General features: G+C 40.7%; 1 protein-coding gene across 1 annotated transcript in view; it reads left to right on the top strand.

Annotated features, from left to right (window-relative positions):
• LGR6 (leucine rich repeat containing G protein-coupled receptor 6) overlaps positions 1–23,438 on the top strand; it is a 119,573-nt gene that overhangs the window by 84,991 nt on the left and 11,144 nt on the right. The window contains exons 6-13 of the mRNA XM_042464278.1: positions 11,204–11,272; positions 12,082–12,153; positions 13,567–13,638; positions 14,540–14,605; positions 15,743–15,814; positions 16,607–16,678; positions 18,219–18,344; positions 19,310–19,470. Of these exons, the coding sequence (XP_042320212.1) occupies positions 11,204–11,272; positions 12,082–12,153; positions 13,567–13,638; positions 14,540–14,605; positions 15,743–15,814; positions 16,607–16,678; positions 18,219–18,344; positions 19,310–19,470 (710 nt within the window). The remainder of the gene's footprint in view (positions 1–11,203; positions 11,273–12,081; positions 12,154–13,566; positions 13,639–14,539; positions 14,606–15,742; positions 15,815–16,606; positions 16,679–18,218; positions 18,345–19,309; positions 19,471–23,438) is intronic.

Raw genomic sequence — 23,438 nt, 5'->3', positions numbered from 1 at the left:
ATGCCAAAAAGGACATTTGTTCTACTGAAATCCTTTTGTTCTGTAATTCCCTAATAACTTTAAAGTCTCTGGGACACAATGGCTCAAAGTCCTTAGTTATTTGGAAACTTGTGCTAGCATCTCATTCAGATCGATAGTATCCATTCTCATCTTTGATCTTTGGAAAGGTGGGCTATAAATAAAGATTTTATTTATTTATTAATTAACAACTTTCACTGCATATTTACAAGCAGGGGGAACTTGTCTTCTGTCCTAGTGTGAGGATAAATCAGAGAGAGGAGAACATATAGAGGGAGCTGGAGCAATACCTTGAACTGCTCATCAATCTTTCAGTGCAGCACAGATCTTGCAGCTCACTGTAGTCCTCTCAAGGACTCCTAATCCATGTTCTCTTTGCTGTGTCAATCCCTATATCCTAAGGTCAATGAAAAGGACTAACTTGTATCCATGTAATCATTCTACAGTGTTCTTTACAAGAACTGTGAAGATAAACTTGCCTTTACTTCCCAAAGAGCAATTTGTACAGTTTTGTACATGTGATATTTCTCATGATATATAGGCATGCATCCAAAGAAGTCATTCTGGCAAAACATTTATGGCTATTACAAGCAAAACATTAATGTTTATTACATCATTAAAAAGTAGCCATTAAATTGCTTTATGATACTTTATCAGCAAGCATCTTACAAAAAATGCCTCCATTACACACATCTACAAAAGGAGCATGATGCATATAAAATGAATTGTATAATATTGTGTATACAAATTCCCCATTGGTCACCTAATCAATGCTCATAGTTCTGAGCACCTCTCAGTGGCATGTAATTAGTGCCATAGCTCTTTTCTGTGCAACTGCCTTGCATCTGTAAAGTGAAGGACCCCCCAGGAGAGTCCAACTCCCTAAGGCCTACTTCAAACATGTTAAATAAATTCAGGCAAAATTGAAGCCATATGGCATTCAGAAGCTTCCCCAGCTACAGAACAGACAGCTGAGAACAAACATTTTCCGGAAGCATTAGAGAAAGGGGCTTAGTTTGAGGGGATCTGAAGAAGTAGAGTAGACAGCTGAGTTTTGCTGTTATGAAATGGCATGTTCTCAGGAAGAGCTACTTATTCCAGGACTGTCCCAATTCTGGGGAGATGGGAGACAGGATGAGATCTGAGCCCTAAGCAAACTAGACTGCAATGGCTGTCCTATGCAGCAGAGCACTCTGTTCTGGGTATCTTTGACATCTGTCAGCCTCACCCCAAAACTGAACAAACTGCACTCTCTCTGCCAATACTAAGTTGTTTTCCATATAAGGGGAAAGCTGATTATACAGTACAGAGAAACCACAATAAGAATCAGGGCCTCGTCTGCATCCTTCTTTGTGATTAATTTTCATTACTGCGACAAGAGGGAACCCTCCCTCATTATTATGGGTGTTGCATCAGGACAGGGAAATCTTTATTCTTCTCAAATCACATAATTTTCACATGACTACCTTTATGAACTTGGTGTAATTCCACATTCCACATTACATTCTGCAAATGAGACATCCTTTATTCTGAAGAACAGAAGGCAATATGATGCCTTGCAAGTCTGCATGTTCTTACTTTAAACCTAAAAATATTCCCAGAAGCACTATAAAGTCCATTTTTCATCTAAGGCGCACATGGATGCAGGAGGATAAGCATAATTTTAATCCAGTGTGGTCTCCTGGTGTTTGATTATAACTCCTATCATCCCCATTGACAGCCAATGGCTATGGGTAATGAGTGTTGTAGTCTAACACAGCTGGAGGGTTGCAGGTCAGAAAAGGATGCTTTAGTCTCAAATGGGAGAAACCAGAAAGTCTTCTCATAATTTAGTTATTCTTATATGATAAACTACATGAACTTTCCCCTTCGACATCTGATTTCCATGGTGAAGAAAAAGACAGGTGTCTCTTTCAAATCTTAACTCACATGATTTATCCATGGATATTCAGGTGCATTATCTCTGGTGATTGAAGTTTATGGTTTCACATTATGAAGATTATTACACTGGAGGGATAGCATCCTTCTACCATCCTTCTCCCATCCCTAAACTGATCTAATCATGAGATCAGGGGACAAAGATCTTAGACACACATCTCTGGGGCAGAAGAAAACAAACTTGCTCTTTCTTCAATATGACATCTTCTCAAATATTTAAACATGGCTATCATGTGAACAATGGATGCAAGCTCCAGGAAAAGAGATTCCACCTCAACATTAGGAGGAACTTCCTGACAGTAAGGGCTGTTCAACAGTGGAACACACTTCCTCAGAGTGTAGTGGAGTCTCCTTCCTTGGAGGTTTTTAAACAGAGGCTGGATGGCCTTCTGTCGGGGGTGCTTTGATTGGGAGTTCCTGCATGGCAGGGGGTTGGACTGGATGGCCCTTGTGGTCTCCCAACTCTATGATACTATGATTTTTCAGCCTCTTAACCTTGGAGTATATCACACGGAGCTTACCGGTGGTCTTCCGGCTCAGTTCCAGCTCATTTCCGACATCAATGCACTTCCAAGGATGCGGTTTCACTTCCTAAAGTGAAAGGGTTATCGATGCCATTGATTTCTATGGGAGCTACTTGCAAAGGGCTTCAGCAATGTTTGCGAACTGACCCCTCATTTTGGTAAAACCTGAAAAAAGTGACTTCAGAGAATTCGCTTTCCAAGCTCCCTTCAATTGCACTGCGAATTGCTCTGGTGTGAAATGCAGCTTTGCTACTGCTCCGCAAACACCCCAGGAAGGAAGGGAAGAGGAGGAGGCAGCTCCCCCCGCCCTTTCCTCCCCGCAGGTGCCTGCTCCAGCGCCAGCACCCAAAAGGAGAAGGGAAAGAGGAGGGAGCCCCGCCCCCATCCCCTTTTCCCCACAGGGTGACGATTCAATTCATTGAACCCTCTGGTGTGGTAATACAATGTGCTCTCATTCCGCTTTGCTGGAATCCGCATCATGTGACTTGCTTGGAATCAAACTGACTTCGCTTGCCTCTCACTTCGGAAGGGCAACAGAAAGGCAACCAGTTGTGGTAAAACATCACCTTTTTACCTTAATTTGCCTTGCTAGAGAGGAATGACTCTGGATCTGGTGTGGAAAAACATCACACTTTGCATTGCTAGAACAGGAGTGACTGCGGATCTCAGCTGCAAACCCCCCCCACGTGTAATAAGGTCCCTTCTCTTCTCCATGCTAAACATACCCAGCTCCCTAAGCCACTCATCATAGGACATGGTTTCCAGACCTTTCACCATTTTAGTTGCCCCATCTCTGGATGCATTCCAGCTCGTCAATATCCTTAAACCAAAACACCACATTGGCTTGCTAATCCTGCAATAACAATTTCCAAAACCTAGTGATGTAAACAGAATATTCTTTTGTAGTCTATCTGTCTTGGGTTGCAGATGTTTGCAGGAGAGAAGACGTAGTATTCTGTTTACATTTAGCCCTAGACAGCCTGAAATGCCAGAGCTGAAACTGAACATGCAAAGCATAACATGTCATGACTGCTTTAAATATAACTGCTCCCAACTCCTTATGAGAAATTTCCTAGAAAATTTGATCAGTCTGGATTGTTCTCATGAAACCCAGAGTCTAATTTGACTTGGACCAAATAATCTCTGTAATCAATGTGATACTTCATGCGCCCTCTCTTCATTCCCAATTAGACTCCATGTTTTTGTCCTCTTTGTATGTTGTGTGTATGTGTGGGTGCGTGTATGCATTCACATCACCTGTTGACTTATTGCAACCCTATGAATTTTATAGGGTTTGCTTAGGCAAGGAATATTCAGAGGTGGTTTTGCCAGTTCCTTCCTCTGAAAAATAGCCTACAGCAAGCACCTGGTATTTGTTGCTGGTGTCACTAACCCTGCTTAGCTTTCAAAATCAGACAGGATCTGGTACTTTTAAGATATATCAATGGAATATGCTCTGTAACAAGTAGGATTTGGACTGCTGCTTTACAGTGCAATCCCATTGAAAGAAGTTGGCGGTAGTGGGGTTGACTAGGCACAATTCTCTTTTGACCTCAAAATCCTTTTCTGAGGATGATTTCAAAGATCTTAGAGATCTGTTAATGGTGGGATCTACTGGCAGCACTAGTGTGCTGGCTAACATCTGCTGTCAGAAGAGTCAATAAAAGGGCAGATTATGGCAGATCCAAATCCCTGCAGCCCAGAGACACAACCACAATGCCAGCAGCACACAGAGTGAAAGTAAGTAGTCCTAAATATTTACCAGCATCAGTTGGCTGGAAGGTATTTGGATTTGGATTTAGTACAGCTTCAGCTGGGGTCCTTTCACACTACACAGTTACAGCACAATGATTCCACCCCAAGTGCCATGGCTCTGACCAATGGAACTCTGGGATATGCAGTTGTATGTTATATTCCCCTTGAATGTTTTTACTATCCACATGTTAGCAATATGCCAGTATCTCCCCTTACCTTCACCCAAAAGGCAGTTTACTCAATATCTTGCATTATTTCTGGTGGTGGTCATAAAAAGATGCAGCTAAGGAGAAGGAATTAGCTAGCAATACAAATATATTGCTCCATCAAAACCCTGGAAGTGCAAAGGATTATTTTCCGTGTTTTCTTGGGCAAGGACAGTCACAGAATTACAATGGAAGCCTCAGTTCCTGGAAGGAGCTTGGAGCAGGATGAAAATAACCAGAAAATTTCCAGTTTCAATTTCTGATCTCACTACATCTCTAGGTTTATTAGCTGCAAATTTGTGGTGTTCTGTGGAAGAATTTATGGGGGGATATATATATATATATATATATATATATTTCTTGGCTTCTTAGGCAGAACCACTAATAGCATCTAAGAGGCAGAAAATTGAGCTGAGGCTATCCATTTTCCTTTCTCTGTGTGTCTTTCTCTGGTCTCTCACAAGTTATTAATAGTTCCAGTCTGTGTGTCACTGGTTTAAACAAATCACTCTGGCAGCCCAATCTGGCAATCATCATTTTGCTACTGTCAATTTACTTTTACTCCTAAATAAACATTGATTGAAGCATTCTAAATATGGGTCCACAGAAGCTCCCCAGAACAATAACAAGCTCATTTGGCTTGTTGCTTTTCCAGGATAATTATAAAGAGTTTCCTATTTTAAAAGCAGTACTAGGTGCAGAACCTGACCTGGCAGCTCTAAATGTGGTTACTCGAGTAAGTGTTTTATGATCATGCCTCTCACACCCATTCCCCACTAACTTTGGCAGGATGACTGGCTCCAGAAAATCCATTAATGTGGATAATAATAGCCTCTTTTCATTTGCCATTTACTCCTCTTTGGAGTTGTCTGGACTGAAAAGGGACAAGGGAGACTTGCTGTCATTTACTAATTTTTCTTCAGCTGGTGTTTGATTTATAGCTTTACATGAAAATTTTCTTATTTGAGCTGTTAAGTGAGGCAGCATGTGTATATGTATGCACATGCAACAAAGAACATGCTTTGAAAAGAAAAAGGTATTCATGTGAGCCAGTGATGTCAGTTACTTGATATAACTGATGTTGCTGGTACATCCCAGTGGTAATATTTATACAAATGGCATATCAGAAACAGTATTGTTGCACTGAGGAAAATCTGCACTTTCCCCATAATGTAGAAATTATGGCTGGAGGAAAGTCAACTAGTCATTACATCAAAACCATAAAAATTACTCCTATATTGGACAAAACTGAGACAATGAGATGATTATGTAGCTAACCCCATAGATTATTATGTAGCTAACCCCATAGATTATGGGTGACCAACTGATGGGCCTCCAGATGTTGTTGGACTACAAATGCTAGCATCTGTCACTAGCAGCCTGATGAGAAGTGCAATTCTAGAGGATCACAACTTCCATTGTTGTTGTATGCCTTAAGGCAATCCTAATAACTATGCAAGTCATCACCCTCCAAAATTCAATTCACTCCACCTTAGATCTATCTTAAGATTCTTTCTTGATTATTTAGTCCACACATCAGCTTTGGACAATCAAGAGTGAGTGGAAGGCAGATGATGATCTACTGGTAGGGTGATTTGTCTGAGCAAGCAAAGATTTAACATGTCATTGTTCAACAATACCAACAACAAATAAGCTTGCTTAAATTAGCCTGCTAACAGCAATGAAATCTTGTGGGTAGACCAAGAGTTGGTTTTTGAAGGAAAGGGCTGTGAAGTTAACGCAAATTCCTGGGCTGAGCATTGCTCGGGGAGAAAGGAAGTTGAATCTACACATTTCATTTTGTTAAATTTATCATTTGGCAACTATAAGTTCATTTCTGCCTTTATTCATATCATTTTTTTGAACATCACAAAAATTATCAAATACACATCTGCTGAAATATTTGTACACATTGTTGTGTGCATTTCCTAAAATGTACACATTTGTGCATGCACTTTTAATTTTTTTTCACTAATATAAAGAGTTTTAGTATGTGTATGCCCTTTTGATTAATAAGCATGTATGTGCTGATTTTTCCAAGTTGCTTACTCAACTTACCCACTATTTTTCTTTGTCTTTACTGGAGGATCTTGGAGTTTTTGTAAAAAGCAATGTAGATTCCAGATCCTGAAGCTAGATGAAGGTATTATCAGTGGCTGCTAGAAAGAGTAAAGCAACACTTTTCTTTTGGAAATATCACAAAAACCATTCCCCTTAAATTTAAATTTGCTTTACACTGAGAATATGTTTGTTACCTGTTTTATTTTGCCTATTTTGTATTTGAATAGCCATACATTCAGAATGTTCTAAAAGCTAAAACAAGACACTTCAGAGTCCTGCCCCATGATTCTTCATCTTTTCCACCTTTAAACATGTAAAAAGATTAATGTGTGGATTCCTCCCTGGTGAGTAAGTAGAAACAGCCCTCATGTGTCAGTAATAGTGGAAGGTCTTTTAGATCTATGGGATCTGTTGTTGAACAGACTTGACTTTTAGTACCTTTTTTTCCTGGAAATCAAGCACAGGATTATCCCAGCATAAATGAAAAAAATCCAAAATCCAAAATGTAGCAAAGATATATTACAAAGAAAGATAACAGACCACATCTTAAAATTACACATGGGAGCTGACAAGCTTAGTTTCCTCCATAGTGAGGGAAGGGGAACTGCATGTGCAGAGTAATGCTCTCTTTTTCATTTTAATTCTTAACATATGTTGATGAGTGTATCTTCCTCTACAAATGGGTTCTTGGCCAAGCCCTGGTGGCTGACCTTACACCCCATATCCACCTACATAGATTCTCTTTCTCTGTTCTCTGTACTACCATTCTGTGTTTTTACACCACCTTTTTTCCTTCTTGTTTTGCACACCCATCTGTGGATGCCATCAGTGCCTGGATATTCCTTGCACATTAATACTTGCATTTTTTCATGTTAAAATGGGTGAGTGGGACTTCCTGAGGCCTCCTATCCTTATAGCTTAATGATTCCACAAGTGGCCCTTTGGTTGTTTGTGTTGTTCAACACTGGTGTTCCTAAGAGTACACTCTAAAAAAAGTCTTTTGTGCAACTCTGTTTGTTTGTGTCTGCCAAAAATTGTGCCCCTCCAGCAAAGGCATTCCCAGATCAAGTTCAGAGATGGTTCTTCTATCCAGCAAGATGTGCGTAAAATACAATACATTTTCTCTTTGCCAAGGTGAGACCACAGCTTTAGACAGATAGACTTTCAACATTGTGAAGAATGCCAGTACTTATTGAGGAAGAATGGTTCCTACATGTACTTGCATGGTGCTTGATATGCAAACAAAAATTACAACTGTCAATTAAAGAAAACCCTTGAAACAGAGTGCTTGGAAGCACATGAGTGGCTTACATGTTGCTAATTATACTGCTATCAGTTGACACTTTGTTTTTACTAGTATTTCTAGTATAGCTCATATCAAGAATTGGCAGGCTCTTTCTGTTCACAGAAGAAACTGTTTGGAAGACTATAACTGCATAATGGATACTCTGTTTTACATAATTCCCTACTTTTATAGACGTTCCACTATTTCTGATCATTTTAATCTAGCAAGTTCACCAACAACATTTGCAATCTAATGCATTCATTCCATTTAGATTCCATCTTCTGACTGTTCTCCCATCCTTCCATTGCTATGGACTAGTCTGTTCTCTTCCATTCCTCTTTTCCTATATCAGTTGCCTCTTCTGGTCATGCACATTTAAAACTTTTTTCTTTAGTCATATCTTTGCTCATTTCTTGTGGGCCCCTGTTTCTTTTCCTCTTTCTTGGACCCTCTTGTTCTCCTCAGTCCATTGCTACAGTATACCCTGTCTGTCTGTCTGTCAGTCTGGCTGTTGCTTGGTTGCTTGCCTTCCTTCCTTCCTTCCTTCCTTTGCTCTCTTGGGCTTTCCCCAGCTTTCTTCCATAGCTCCTCTGAACTTATTCCCATACATTTCCCATTTATTTCATATAAATTTTCCATAAATGTTCTTTAAATTAAGTGGTACACTGACAAAAAAGATTAGAATTGCCATTTCTTGCCTCCCAGTGATGATGTGTTTAAGAGGAAGATGTTCCTACTGTCACCTGTAAAAACATTTTTGTTGTAGTGATGTTTGAAATTACAGTAGGTAGGCTGTTATTATCCACTAGGGTTTGGTTCCAGGAATCCCCATGGAAACCAAAATCTGTGGATGCTCAACTTCCATTATATACAATGGCATAGTAAAATGGTGCCCTTTATATAAAATGGCAAGATCAAGATTTGCTTTTTGGAATGTATATATTTTTGGAATATTTTCAAGCCATGGATAGTTGAATCTGTGGATAAAGAATCAATGGATAAAAAAAAACCTAAAAAATCTTTCCAGCAACAGTCTAAGACAGAATTGTGCATACTTACTCTTGCTGAAATTGAAAGGATACTTATTTAAGTATTGAACTTGGCCTCTCAATCTACATAAATGTAATAGCTTTTTAAATAACTTCATTTGAGCACTTTTATACACTGATTAGTTACATGTTAGTTACATGTTATCCTTCAATGGATAAGAGCTTAGAAGAGTTACAATGCAATTATGAGTCAGCAGTTGGAGGGGAGTATGGGAAACTAGGTGTTACTTGGCAATTAGACTGCAAATCCCATTTAATTCCATAGTTATTCATTATTATTTCTGTTCTTTAAACCACAATCCTATTCATGGTAATTACTTTGGGGTCCATTAAGTACAATTACAAAGTGATCCACAGGAGCTAGTAATTTTTCTAAGACATTCACCAATTAAAATCTACCAAATAACAATGGAAAAAGTGGTATGACAATTACAACCTGGAGTGAATTGTATTGACCTATTCTAATGATGGGTGGCACATAATCTATACAGCATGTGGCTTTCTCTGTGAGTGTCTGCAGCTTCATAACGCATCCCTTGGAAGAGGGATGCAAAGCATGTGTCCCTACAGATGTTACTGGACCACAATTGCCAACAGATGAATCCAACATAACCACAGTTAAGGGATCAGAGGTGTTGCAGTTGAACAATATTTGGAGGACCATACTATTCTCTCCCTTGCCTTGTAGAGAAGTTCACAATGCTTTCCTTATTCACAGTCATGTAATGTATGTTAGCCATATTTTGCTCTAATAAAACAATTACCAATAGGTTAATGCTCTGGGAATTGTTCCAAAAATCTGAGATTCTTGATAACTGAGGCTCAGTACAGACCACTGGTTTGCAGTGGCCTAGGGCCAATTCTAGGGTTCCGGAGCGACACCATCTGCATGCTCTGGAACCCTAGCACGTAAGGGCAGCACCATTGTTATGGAGTGTTGTCTACAAAGCATGTGTGTTGATGACGTCATGTCCGCGCCACATCCAGACAGTGTGGCGCGCGTGCGCATGACATCAGCGCACCCCCCCAAGGCGTTTATGGCAGCTTGGCGGCGTCTCTGGAGGGAGCTCCATTTTGGAGCTCCTTTTTGGGCTGGATTGTTGTCACGGCCATGCAGTTACCATGGGAACAATAGCCGCCCCTTTCTTCTCATCTGTACTGGGCTTGAATATATTTGGAATTTGCTAGCAGTTGAGTATTTTACACTTCTGAGCTTTTGGTCCAGTTTGATGTGTGCACACAAATAGCATGTCAGAAAAAAGGATTATAAAATAGGAAGGAGTTTTTAACATACAGGAAGCAAACACCAACACTCCAAAGAAAGCTGTATTGTAAGCACTATCCTTTATCATACATAGCTCCACATCCCCACCCTTGCCAAAAAAAAACCTAGCTTTTTTCTGCTGGGGGTCCCTCTTCAGCCACTGAATATGGGGTGTGTTCATGGCAGGCAGACAGAGGGAGAAAAGTAGGTCGTGTTGGTGTAGGGCCATTTTGCAAAGGATACTGGATTCATTGTCTTAAAAAGACATAGACAGGTGTAATGCCTGTGTATTACCAACAGGCTACCAACCTATGTTTTTAAACCTGTACCATATTTTCATATTTCTTGTGGTAACAATGAATGATAAAAATGTGTGAAACATTACCCATTTTTATTATATAGGGACTAGTTCTTTCGGTAAACGTGAAAGATAGTTGTGGATCTTTCTTGCAGAATAATCAAAATGGCAAGGCAATAACTGAATCATGATCATCATCATCATCATCATCATCATCATCATCATCATCAATACTCTTCCCTTTCCCCAAGTGAGGGAATTCTGATTGTTGTTTAAGTAGCTTAAACAACAACTAAGACTCAAAGATGCTTTGAGCCAGTATAGATGGCCCTAAAGGAGCAGTTTGAATCTGCCCCTTTGAGCGCCAGATCAAGGTAGCGACAACTGCATGCTGCGGCTTCAATCCAGCATTTTTCCAGCCAAAAAGAAGCAGCAAAATACCACTCCTTTTGGGGGCAGATAACCCGCCCTTTCTGCTGTGGCAGTACCTTTTCTGTGTTCCTGCAGCATGTGACATCTGAACACCATGCTGCTGGAATGCCGCAATGGTGCCTACCATGTGGTTGAGCAGTCAGTGTGATGCCAGCTTGGGAGTGGCATCAGGATGTGCATCATCTAAATGCCAAGCCCCTATGCTGCCCCAAGCCGGTGCTTACTCCTTTTGAAACTATGTTTCTGCACATTGGTGACCAGATAGTCTTCTCGAGTGCTTAATAAGCAAGTTTCCAGACCTTTTGAATGTGGCATACTGTACAGAGTTTTCAAAATGTTCTTAATGACAGTTTTGCCTTTCTTTCTCCCCCAGGGACCTAAACTATAATGAGCTGGTGGAATTCCCAATGGCCATTAGGACACTCGGACGACTTCAAGAGCTGTAAGGCATATTTCTTGTACTTTCTGAAGGAATGATGCTCAAACAACTTTAATGTGGCGAGGAATCACATTCCAGACCTTAAAGTGCATTCCTTTTTCACCATTTCCCTCATAAATTCAGCTTGCTTCTCTCCAGCATGGCAACAAATGCCTTACAGACATCATGTGGCTTCCCAAGAGATGGGTATGCATTATGTGTAATAGGTTTCCCAACCTTTAGAGTATGCTCAGATGGCCTTAATTTAGAGGTGGCATAGACTATTTTAGTACTTCCAGTTCCTGCCACATTCCACCCATCGGGGTTCTTCAGATGCTTGGTCCTCACCAGATACCAGTGCTTCTAGGACACAAGGACTTCAGTGTTCCCATTGTTGGTTTCCCATAAGCACAAGGAATGTCCCCTTCACTTGCTTTCGTACATTCAGCTTACAATTCCTGTTTGTGGTGTTGGGTCAGACAAAAGTTGTTCAGTTTTGTAAAAATGCTGGCTTTGTTAAAATGGTGCAGGTTGCAGTCTGTCTTTTCATCTCAGAGAGCCATACATATTTGCACACATATGTCACTGATATTTCTTTAAGGTGAAGATAAAGCTTTGGGCTCCATAAGAAATAACTGGATGCTAAATAGAATAAAAGCTGATTATGTATTGCATAATGGCAATGTGTTTGTATGGGAAAGTATGACTGGTCACAACCACATTTACTTGAAATAAATTTTATGTTGTGTAAAGTTATTCCAAGACTCCATGTTTAGCCAGTGTTCCTTGTATATGCTACCTCTTAACCATTCTGGTGTCTTCTTCCTTAACAGGGGTTTTCATAACAACAACATCAAGGCTATTCCAGAGAAAGCGTTCACTGGAAATCCTTTACTTCAGATTATGTAAGAAATAGGAATATTAAACCCACATCTACTGTATACACCCTAATCTCTCCCAATCCATGCTTGTCATAAGGGAGGTGGGCATAGGGCCTAGCAGGATTTAGCAACAGTGTACCTATACTGGAAGAAGAGTGTGTGGAGACAATATTAATAGTTTTTCCTTCCTTCAGAAACTCTTGTGTCTTCTGAAAAAATGCTGTGGATGATATTCCAGAGCAGTGTGAGAGGTGATATAGAAGACTGAACAGAGAATCAATGCAGATTGTCTCACTGCTCATTTCCTTCAGCAAGGAGGCTTTGCTGGAATCCTCAGTCTTCTGTGAATGGGAAGAGTCTTTCTGCAAATAGAAATGTTATTCAGGGCCCAACCCATTATCTTTCAGGGTTATTATCTTTTTATTTATTGGAAAATGACAAGTGGAAGGATACTGAGACGAGCTGAACAGTGGCCTTTCATTTGATTTGCCTATTTCTAAGCCTTCATAATTTAATTTATTATATTAGACCCAATCATTAGGGGATTTTTTTAAAATGGAGGATTGACAAATAATTGCTTCAATGTTGTCTTTATCCAAATCAGTAAAAGACAATTGCCTGCTTTTTAGACATAGGGAGACATGAAGATTTATAAGAGAAATGCTGAGAGTATCCAAACAATGCCTTTGCTTCCATTCTCTACATTTATTAATAATAGTGCTTTCAGGCACTAGTACTGTAGCAGTCAAAGTTTGTCTTAATGGGTGCTTCATACCATCTGAGAGCTTTGCTCAGGCTATGTTGCAGCTTCCTTGTTGCAGAAATTTGACCAGGCAAAGACCAGACAAAAATTTGACTTGGTCATTCAAGGGATCATTTTCGTCACCTTTTCCATTTTATTTATATATTTAATTATTACAATATTTATATCCTGCCCTTTATATAAAGATCTCAAGGCACTGTACAATAAAACCAATCTAACTAATTTAAAACAGTGTGAACAATAAAATATGGTTTTAAAAGTTTAAAAATATTTCCAACATATAATGCAAGTTTAAAGTCAGATTAAAACTGGTTAAAATATTTTGCCTCAATTTAAAACCATGTACATATAAGGGGTTATGTAAAACAAATTAGGCCCAAAAAAGCCTTAGTGAAGAAGGATGTTTTCACTTGGTAGTGGAATGGCAGCAATTTTAGTGCCAATCTAGCCTCCAAGGATACGGTATTCTATAACTAGAGCGTCACAATAGAGGAGTGTCCCATGTCCTTCCACAGTGTATTACCCTGACAGATGGGACACAGAAGAGGGTCTTTCCAGTAGACCTCGAATCATGGCGCATAAGGGCGAGGTACTCCTCCAACTATCAGTGCTTGGAATGTTCTCTTATAAGCCTCTTTATGTATATTAACATTAACTTGTCTTCTTTTTTACAGAACTTTGACACGAGCTGGAATCCGCTTGCTTCCCAGAGGAATGTGCCAAGAGTTGCCCAGCCTTCGTGTTCTGTAAGTTATAAATACATTTCTCTCTCCTAGATTGTAAGCCTATAAGAGAGAACTGTTTTGTTGTTCTTTTACTTGTTAAGCACCATGTACAGTGATGATGCTAAATAAATAAATAAATATAAAAAGAATCCGGAGTGATGTGTACATCAGCAAAACTGCAGTCACAGATCCCTGTTGCTGACCTATTCCAGCACAGACATCCATTGTACAGGTATGGCATATTTTCTTCTCTGCTGCTTCCTCCATTCCAGGGAACTGGTCATTGTACTAATGGGATTCATTTCCCTGAATGGTCATATGGATCACTACTTTAGTCTCTGAATGCCACTTACATCACTATCAGGACATACTGGACTGAGTTTACTGTGAAAGAGTGGATGAGGAAGAAGTGGGGGTGATAGGCAGGCTCCCCTAAAATTAAAATCCAATGGTAGAAAGCAGAGGAAATTCTAAAGTAAAAAATTGTGGGCAACTACAGTTCTTGCAAACTCCTCAGCTGACATAGAAAACAGTTTAAAGAGATTAAATGGCACCACACTTACTAAGGATGCAGATAGCTATGTATGTTATTCCCAATGTAGTGAAACATAAAATAGAAGTCAGTTGTAGCTTGGGCTTTCTGGTGAATTGGATGCAGTGGAAAGACACAGAAAGAAGGAGCTGGAATATAGGAAGGGTTGAGTAATCTCAGAACAACATCATGAACTGGGCACAGAAATGAATGAAAGGAGTGGTGCCAAGCATCAAGTGGGTACAAAGCAGATATTAACCTGGCTTGGGGTTTCCTGTCTTCCCAGCTGCATAGCCCGAGGTCATGCACTCCTTTCTTCTGACTAGATATTTTCCAAGAGGGCCTTCAAGAAAGCTTGCTTTGTTTGAACCTTTGTTATTTTCCCCACAGTGAGCTCTCACACAATCAAATTGAGGAGCTGCCCAGTTTCCATTATTGCAAGAGGCTGGAAGAAATGTGAGTAACAGCTACTTTGGGGCAAGTTGTGGTGGCATTCCCAGTCTTGTTACGCAGTATGTGAGAATAGGTGAACAATGGAGAGGGAGATCATGGAGCACAGGCACATGATCAGGACTTTCCCAAGGGTTTAATATCTCTGGATTGTGGCCAGCTCTGAACTTTCTGACTTGAAAGAGCCAATTTCAAGTCCTCACTGGGCTATGGAATTCACTGATTGACCTTGGACCACTCACACTCAATCTGCACCTCAAGGTTATTGAGCAGATAAAGTGGAGAGGAAAACATTATGTGCCACTGTGAGAAGAGAAGTAGCAGCTCACTGGAGAAAAAGGAGGCTCTAATTGCAATTAATAAGTAAGTAATGAAAAGACAGAAGTAATGAATGAAAAGGCAATTTGAAATTCCCACATGAATGGGGATAGAATTTAGAATCTGGGGGCTGTCAGTGAAAAGCTTTGTTTTTCATGCTCACCAGGCTGATTTTAGAAGGAAGTAAATGGGCAGGAGTTCTGAGGCAGAATTCAATGCCAGGGCATGTTTGAAAGTCCCTATACAAGATAAGACTTAGGGTCTAAATACCCTAAAGGCACCAGATCCCACCCTATGAAATTCATAAATTGAGAGGTGATTTGAAGGCACACACACACACAATGAATACTGGGACTGTCATAAATATATCTTGAGTGAGGTCAGCTTAAGAAGGCTGGGGCAAAAAAGAGAGAAGTGTTAGAAGGCACTAAATCTTTGTTTCTCCAGTATTTCTCCTCTTTTCCCCCTCACACAGAGCATTCCCATGGTTAGGAGCACCAGGTGGTGACATTAGCAGGAGCAGATGCTGAGGCAGCCTGGGAATGGCTGGGATAAAGAAACCTTGGTGCTTGTAAACTCCATAACAAGCAAGCTTTTGATTTGAATGGGGTACTGTCCCAGGCCTGAGGCTATATGTAAGGAAATGGGTGGGTGGGATTGGATTGTTTTGTTTCTTGATCCATTTTGCTCTTGAAATTTGACCCCCTTTGCAACTTTAATGGGAGTAACCTTCATGGCAAGAATGCTTTCTTCTGTTGCCAATGAAAATGGAGAACTCTATGAAGCAAGTTTCCCTCTCTCATTGCAGCCTCTCTGTCTTTGCAGTGGCCTTCAGCACAACTGCATCCATGAAATTAAAGCAGACACCTTTGGGCAGCTCACAGCCTTACACTCCATGTAAGTACAGCTCACAGGGAATTATCAGAGGTTTCTATTATAATGAAAGAAAATCAGGAGATCATGAATAGTATAATGCAGCCTGCTCTAGGCATCATTACAGACCCAGCTATACAAAGATCCCTTCAAAACAAATTGACTGTACTAGTCCATGGAGCACACAACAGCCGATATCTCCTCCTCCCTCCACCAGCCCAAAATGAGAAGAAAATGGAGGATGTAGTTGAAAACGTTAGGCACAGTTCCAGGCCTGCAAAAGTACCAGATGCAAATAAAATATGATATGGACACACACACACAAGAGTTAGAGCGAAAGAGAGAGAACCCATATTACATACCTCACACAAAGGGAAATGGAAAATGTGTGATGTATTATTTTCCACAGAGTTAGAAACATATCAGGAACAGAGACTGATTAGCACTGTAAAATATTTCAGCCTATGAGACTGAATCACAAGAATGCCTGAGATTATACCAGTTTAATGTGGACAAGACTATAAAAGACACTAATTGTATGACAACTATTAACCTGTAACTACTGTTTGCACAGAACATCCCCAATGCATCAGGGATAAATAAAAAGGGGCATTCTGTGAAGCAGAAGCTGTCCAGAAATCTTCACAAGGATAGAGTTATACTCAGGAAAACAAAGGAATTTGCCTTTCCTTAGAAGAAAATCATTAAGGGATACTTTGAGACTCTGAGAATAAATAATCTATAGCCTTATCACTTACAGATTCCTCAGCATGCTTTTTTGTTGTTGTTGTTGTTATTCATACTCTTGCCTTGCAGCGATCTGAGTTGGAACTGCATTCAACATATCCATTCTGAGGCTTTTGTGACCCTCAATTCTCTTATCAAACTGTAAGTTGGACCAAGGATACATAATAGATTTGTGCATTATATGGTTTTCCTGAGGCCCTGTTTTGGCATGTCAAGAAAAGTATCTATTTCGATCATGGGACATTTTATGCCAGTGTATAAAACTCTGTTGTAAGCAACTTCACAGACACTGCTGTTCCCACCATTGCTGCAATTGGCAGAGTGAGAGACCACTGTAGTTTAAAACCATTTGTTGCATGTGAACTGCGGGGATAAGGTAGGATGTACTAGCATATCCAGTTACTGTGTATGTGGAATTACCCTCTTCCTGTTGTATCCTCAAAACCACTTTGTGGCTCAGAAAGCGTAACTGGTCTCTAGGCATCCAATAAGCTTCAAAGCTAAGCAGGGGTTTTTGAATCTATGCCTCCTTGTTCTTTATCCTGTATCGTACCAGGACAGCTGTAGTGAAACCTACCTTCATTATTATTTGTTGTTGTGTGCATTTTAGTTATTTTTTACTTATTATTATTATTATTATTATTATTTAGATAGCACTGTAGATTTTCACAGCGCTGTACATACAAACAATAAATAGATAAGAGTAAACCTGCCTATGGCGTACAATTTAACTTATGGCAACTCTAAGGCAAATCTATCATAGGGGTTTCTTGGGAGGTTTCCTCAGAGTGGGGTTGCCATTGCCAGCCATTGAGGCTGAGAGAGCGTGACTTGCTCAAGATCACACAGTGGGTTTTATGGTCAAGCAGGGAATTGAACCCTGGTCTCCAGAGATGCAGTCCAACATTCAAACCACTACACCATGTTGGCTCTTGTAATTGCTAACTAAATAGCTCCCAGAGTGAAGCTTTTCCTGTGGATAGGAATGGTCTGCAACTTATTACTTTCAACCCCAGGAAGCAATGAGTAACTAATTATTCCCAACCTCAGAGTTTTCCTGGGGGCAGGGATAATACAATACATAACCCAAATTGTTATAATTCACAAAGAGATATGGCCTCATGGTTCACACATACACTATGCACCTTATCACACGAGGCACTTACCGCACTGGAATCGTGGCCCAAACGCTTCAGAAGAGCAGAGGCCAGTCACACTTCTGAAGCATTGTCCCACTGTTCTTCCATCGATGAATCATTCTGTTATGCAAAAAATAAGCTGCTCCGTGAATGATTCATCAGCAGAAGAACAGCAAAATGCCTCAACAACGCTTCAGAAGCACAATCAGCGATCCCATCTCTGCGCTTCTGAAGCGTTTGGGCTATGATTCCAGTGCAGTAAGTGCCTTGTGTGATAAGAGCCTATAACTTTTTGCAAGCAACCCAAGTTGTATCTGTATTCAGCATCTTAATTTGAGTAACAATATCTAATCAGCTCATCCAAGATATTCTTGAAGTAGCTTATTAAAATAAAACATTACAAATATGGCACACAAATCCTGTTTAAAACACCAGTCATAGAAATGCTAAGTTATCCGGAATAAAATCTTGTGAGAAACTCAGCTCCTGGAGCCTTCACAGCTCTCTCCAGTCAAGTGTCCCCTCTGTCTTTACATCTTTAGAGATTTGACTGACAATCAGCTAGTGACACTGCCCTTGGCTGGTCTGAATGGATTGACTCATCTGAAGCTCAAAGGCAACCCTGCACTGTCTGAACCATTCAGTAAAGAAAGCTTTCCCAAGATAAGGTGAGCTTTGTTTCATATTTCTCACTCCATACAATGTGAGTGTGCTCTCTCTCTCTTGCTCTCTCTCTCTCGCTCTCTGACTGGACTTTATTTGTTTGCTTTAGTCTGCCTTTTGCTATCCATGTTTACCAGACAATTCCATGTAATTCTTTTAAGCCAGAGACTTAAGCAAACCTGTCTTCCTGTTCACATTCTGAATCCATCACTGCCTTGAGAAACTGATGAGCCACTGAATGTCTTGTCACTGGCATCCTCCAAACTCACACACAAGGCCTGAACACAGGAGGCTCACGCCTGGGGCTCAGCAGAGTGGAAAACCTTTGCAAAAGCCAACCTCAGCTAATGACATCCAGCCTTCCTACAGTAAATGCTATTTGTGTGGCCATGTCTTGTCTGCTGTGGATTAATGAGCTGCCTGGAGGGGTGAGAGTAAGCAGCTAAGGCAATGTACCATAAGGCTCAGAACACAGTGGCAGAAGTGCCAGCAGTGTCTAGCATTTATGCAAGTGGGGAGTCCTTAGCCACCATTACACCATGCAATTCAGTGACTTTACTCACATATTTATTGCTCCAGGGATTTTTTGTTTCCATCCTATGGTTTTTGTTTCCATCCGGTACTGGCTGTCCATTAAACCAAATCATGGAAATATGGACTTTGGTTCCTGCACACACTTACACACTGTGCTTAAGGGGGTGGGTTCTTGTACAATGAATAGCTGTGTGGAAGAGTGTCAGCAGTTTCAGTTTTCCTGAAGGCTACATGAGCAGCTCCATGTGCAAAAAAATTTCTCTGCAACTATTAAAGGGATTAAACTATTAAAAGTATCTTACATTTCTCCAGCTTGTCACTTCGCATGTTCAGTATGAAGGAGGCTACCTTTGTTGCAGTATGAATTTCTGCGCCCGCATGTGTAAAATAGAAAAAGAGAGCCAAGTTACTAGTAGCCATTTTTCCTCCTTCCCAGGATCCTGGAGGTGCCCTATGCCTACCAGTGCTGTGTCTATGGAGCATGTGGCAACTTCTTCAAAGGCTCTAGTCATTGGGATTTGGAGGATATGAGCCCTGAGGATGAGGATGGCCCCAAGAAGACCTTGGGACTATTTCCAGGCCATGCTGACAATCACTGTAAGACAAATTTTGAGTTTTTGCTGTTTCTGAATTTGTTAAAGGAGAAGTTAAGCTACAAAAAAGAGCACAATGAGGGAGGATAGTGTTCCTTTGATGGGGAGAGAAGGCTTTAAAATCTGATTTGGAAGGGAAAGAAATGGCGTTAAAAGGGGTGTTTCTTTGATGGGGAGAGAAGGCTTTCAGATTGGATTGGGAAGAGAAAGAAGTGGAGAGAAGAGAAGGCTTTAAAATCAGATTGAAAACTCTTTCACGCACTTACAGTACATGCACACGTGTCTCCAGGCACGAAGAGTGGGGCATCATGGCAGTGCTTGTTTGAGGATCCTTCTTAGCAGAATTAGTTTATTGACCCATATATAAGTTGACCCAGGATTTTAGGGTCAATTTGGTGGCATAAATTTCTCAACTTATAGTCAAGTATATACGGTAATCTGGACCATTGATCATCTGGTACAATGCAAAGAACTAGAGAGTAGGATCGAGTTTATGTTGGGAAAGATTCTGCATGGCGGAGATCAAAGTAGGACAGTTTAAATGTATTCCTGCTTCCAGGCGTAAACATTTTGGTGACAAGGGGGGTTTCTTTGCAACTGGAAGTCACATGTGAAAAACACTGGTGGAGCTGATTCCCAAACCACAGCTTTGATTGTTTGTTTGCTGCATGACATGATTGTATAAACACATGGCCCACACACACTGTAAAGAGAAAGATACTTTAGTTGAACTGAAAAATACATATGACACGGAACGCTAAAAGGGGAGGGGATTTGCCATCTTTTTATTCTTTGGAGATAATAGCTTGGCCTATGTTATTATGTCCCAGCATGTAAAACAGTACTGTAGTCTCTTTCTTAGAAAATGAAGGATACTTTCCTGAATTTTATAAGGCAGCCTTCCAAGCTGCATCATCTGCGTTCTAGAATTACCACTGCAGTCTGGTCAATGCTTTCTTATTAAACAGCCACCTTGTTTAAGCATAAACTTTCTGTTTCTTAAAAAGTGGAACCAGAAGCCTCTTTCTGTTTGGGGGGGGGTGCATTATGGGGAAAAAAAATAATGTTTACATGTGAGAATTCTGATATCCCTCTCCCCTTAGAATTTTTTTTCCCATTGAAGATATATTTTCCAATGAACAATATCCTAGAGATCATGGATCCTGCTCTCAGGTTGCTTCCCAGCTCCAGCTACTTCACTTTCAAACAGAAATAACAGCAGCTCTTATAGCAAGCTATCTTGCAAGGTGCTTACTATTCAGGACATTGTGGCATAGGTGCCAATGTCTATTTTTCTAGCAGTTGTGACACCCAGGCATCAGTTCCCAGGACTGCTGTGCTACATGACAATTCTGTCCTCTTTTATAGTCCAACTGTAGCATTTCATAACATATGTATCAAACAGCAGATTGGTTTGTCACCTCTAATCTGTCTTCTGTGGGTGAGCAAGCATCCTCTTGCCCATGATGGAATGAATTGATTCACTCACATTTCTTCCTGGAAAAGCTTTGCATCACTCAGAGGCAGAAAACAGAAAGGATTCATGTAGCCTAAGGAAATGGGTTTTCTACATAGCTTTTATGCTATGCCATTGGGCCTTACCCTCATCCAGCAGTACACAGAGTAGGATTTTTTTCCCCTGCTTACAAGTTCAATGGAAGCTCTGTGTAGTTACCTTTGTGCAACCAGTCTGTTTTGATGGCAGGATGTTTGTGGGAAAAGGGTATGCACCTTTTTGCTAAGACAGCCCAAATAATGTACTTGACACCTCCAGTAAAATAAACAGCAAAGACTCAGCTGTCTAGACTACTGGGCAACAAGTCATTCTCTTCCAGATGCCAGCATATTCCTAGCCTAAGTTGGAGCTACCTGAGCTCCCAGCAGTGGGAAAGAATTAGTGATGAGCAATACAGCTCACAAACATTCATCATTTTTATTTTATTTTTTGCACAAAAATTCCTTAGGGAAATATTCATTATGAATTCTGTTCTGTATTGAACCCTCTGTTTAAGATAGAAAACAACTACTGAAGAAAGGAATCCTTGACTGTAGTGTTGCCATAATTTTTCCTGACAAAGGCTTTGTGTCTTTAACAGCTGCCTGGCAAGCGCTACACCTATAGGGTCAGTTTTCCCTCTTTGCTTAATTCTATGGACAAAAATTCCACAGATGCAGCGTTTCCCATCTGTGCAATATAAAGTGTTTCTGTCAGCCTACAGAGCAAGGTGTTTTTCTAGCTTTAGCCCTCTTCTCTATTAGTCAGAACTCCACTGCTGCCCATTAAAATCTCTGTAAATCACCTCAGGAAAGCATTCCAGAAATAGTGAACTAAGAATACAGATCTGCAATCTGAATAATTTAAAGAAACGTGAAGTTACACACACACAGTAATTTGCAAAACACATACACTTCAACTGAAGACAGCACACTCAACATGGCAATCAAAGACCAAAATACTGTGCCAGCCATAGCCCTGACTATACCATGGGAGTAGCTCATTTGGATGAATTGCAAAAAACTTTCCCCTCTTCTTCTATAGTGGTAAATAGTGAAAACCTTATTGAATAGCTTATGCAGCTAGGTTGGTGACTATACAACACAGTGCTGTTCCTGGATCCCACCACCTCATGAGGATGAAAGAATATACAAATGTTTTGAGCAAGAGCAAGCAAGCAAACATGCCCATCTCAGGTGTGTTAGTAACAAGCTGATTTGTGCCATAAATATATCAGGCCTTGGACAAAAACACTGAAACAACAATGGGTTCTTACCAGTTGAGCAACAAAGTAGCTGTGCTCCCTCTGAGAGTAGAATCATAGAATCATAGAGTTGGAAGAGACCACTAGGGCCATCCAGTCCAACCCCCTGCCATGCAGGAAATCCAAATCAAAGCATCCCTGACAGATGGCCATCCAGCCTCTGTTTAAAGACCTCCAAGGAAGGAGACTCTATCACCCTCCGAGGGAGTGCATTCCACTGTTGAACAGCCCTAACTGTCAGGAAGTTCCTCCTAATGTTCAGGTGGAATCTCTTTTCCTGGAGCTTGCATCCATTGTTCTGGGTCCTGTTCTCTGGAGCAGCAGAAAACAAGCTTGCTCCCTCTTCAATATGACATCCCTTCAAATATTTAAACAGGGCGATCATATCACCTCTTAACCTTCTTTTCTCCAGGCTAAACATCCCCAGCTCCCTAAGTCGTTCCTCATAGGGCATGGTTTCCAGACCTTTCACCATTTTTGTCGCCCTCCTTTGGACACGCTCCAGTTTCTCAATGTCCTTTCTGAATTGTGGCGCCCAGAACTGGACACAATATTCTAGGTGGGGTCTGACCAGAGCAGAATACAGTGGCACTATTACTTCTCTTGATCTAGACACTATACTTCTATTGATGCAGCCTAAAATAGCATTGGCCTTTTTAGCTGCCGCATCACACTGTTCACTCATGTTCAACTTGTGGTCTACTTGGACTCCTAGATCCCTTTCACATGTAGTTTCATTCAGCCAGGTGCCACCCATCCTATATCTGTGCATTTTATTTTTCCACCCTAAGTGCAATACCTTACATTTCTCCGTGTTGAATTTCATTTTGTTAGCTTTGGCCCAGCTTTCTAGTCTATTCAGGTCATTTTGAATCTTGATCCTGTCCTCTGGGGTATTAGCTATTCCCCCTAATTTGGTATCATCTGCAAATTTGATAAGTATGCTTCCAATTCTGTCATCCAGGTCATTGATAAAGATGTTGAATAGCACTGGGCCCAGGACAGAGCCCTGTGGGACCCCACTGGTCACTTTTCTCCAGGATGAAAAGGAGCCATTGTTGAGCACCCTTTGGGTTCGGCCGGTCAACCAATTACAGATCCATGTAACAGTTCCTTTGTCTAGCCCACATTTTACAAGCTTGTTTGCAAGAATGTCATGGGGAACTTTGTCAAAGGCCTTACTGAAATCAAGATATACTATATCCACAGCATT

Source organism: Sceloporus undulatus, chromosome 4, assembly GCF_019175285.1.
Source record: "Sceloporus undulatus isolate JIND9_A2432 ecotype Alabama chromosome 4, SceUnd_v1.1, whole genome shotgun sequence".
In the NCBI taxonomy this organism is placed as follows: domain Eukaryota; kingdom Metazoa; phylum Chordata; class Lepidosauria; order Squamata; family Phrynosomatidae; genus Sceloporus; species Sceloporus undulatus.
This window is presented reverse-complemented; position numbering and strand designations above follow the sequence as displayed.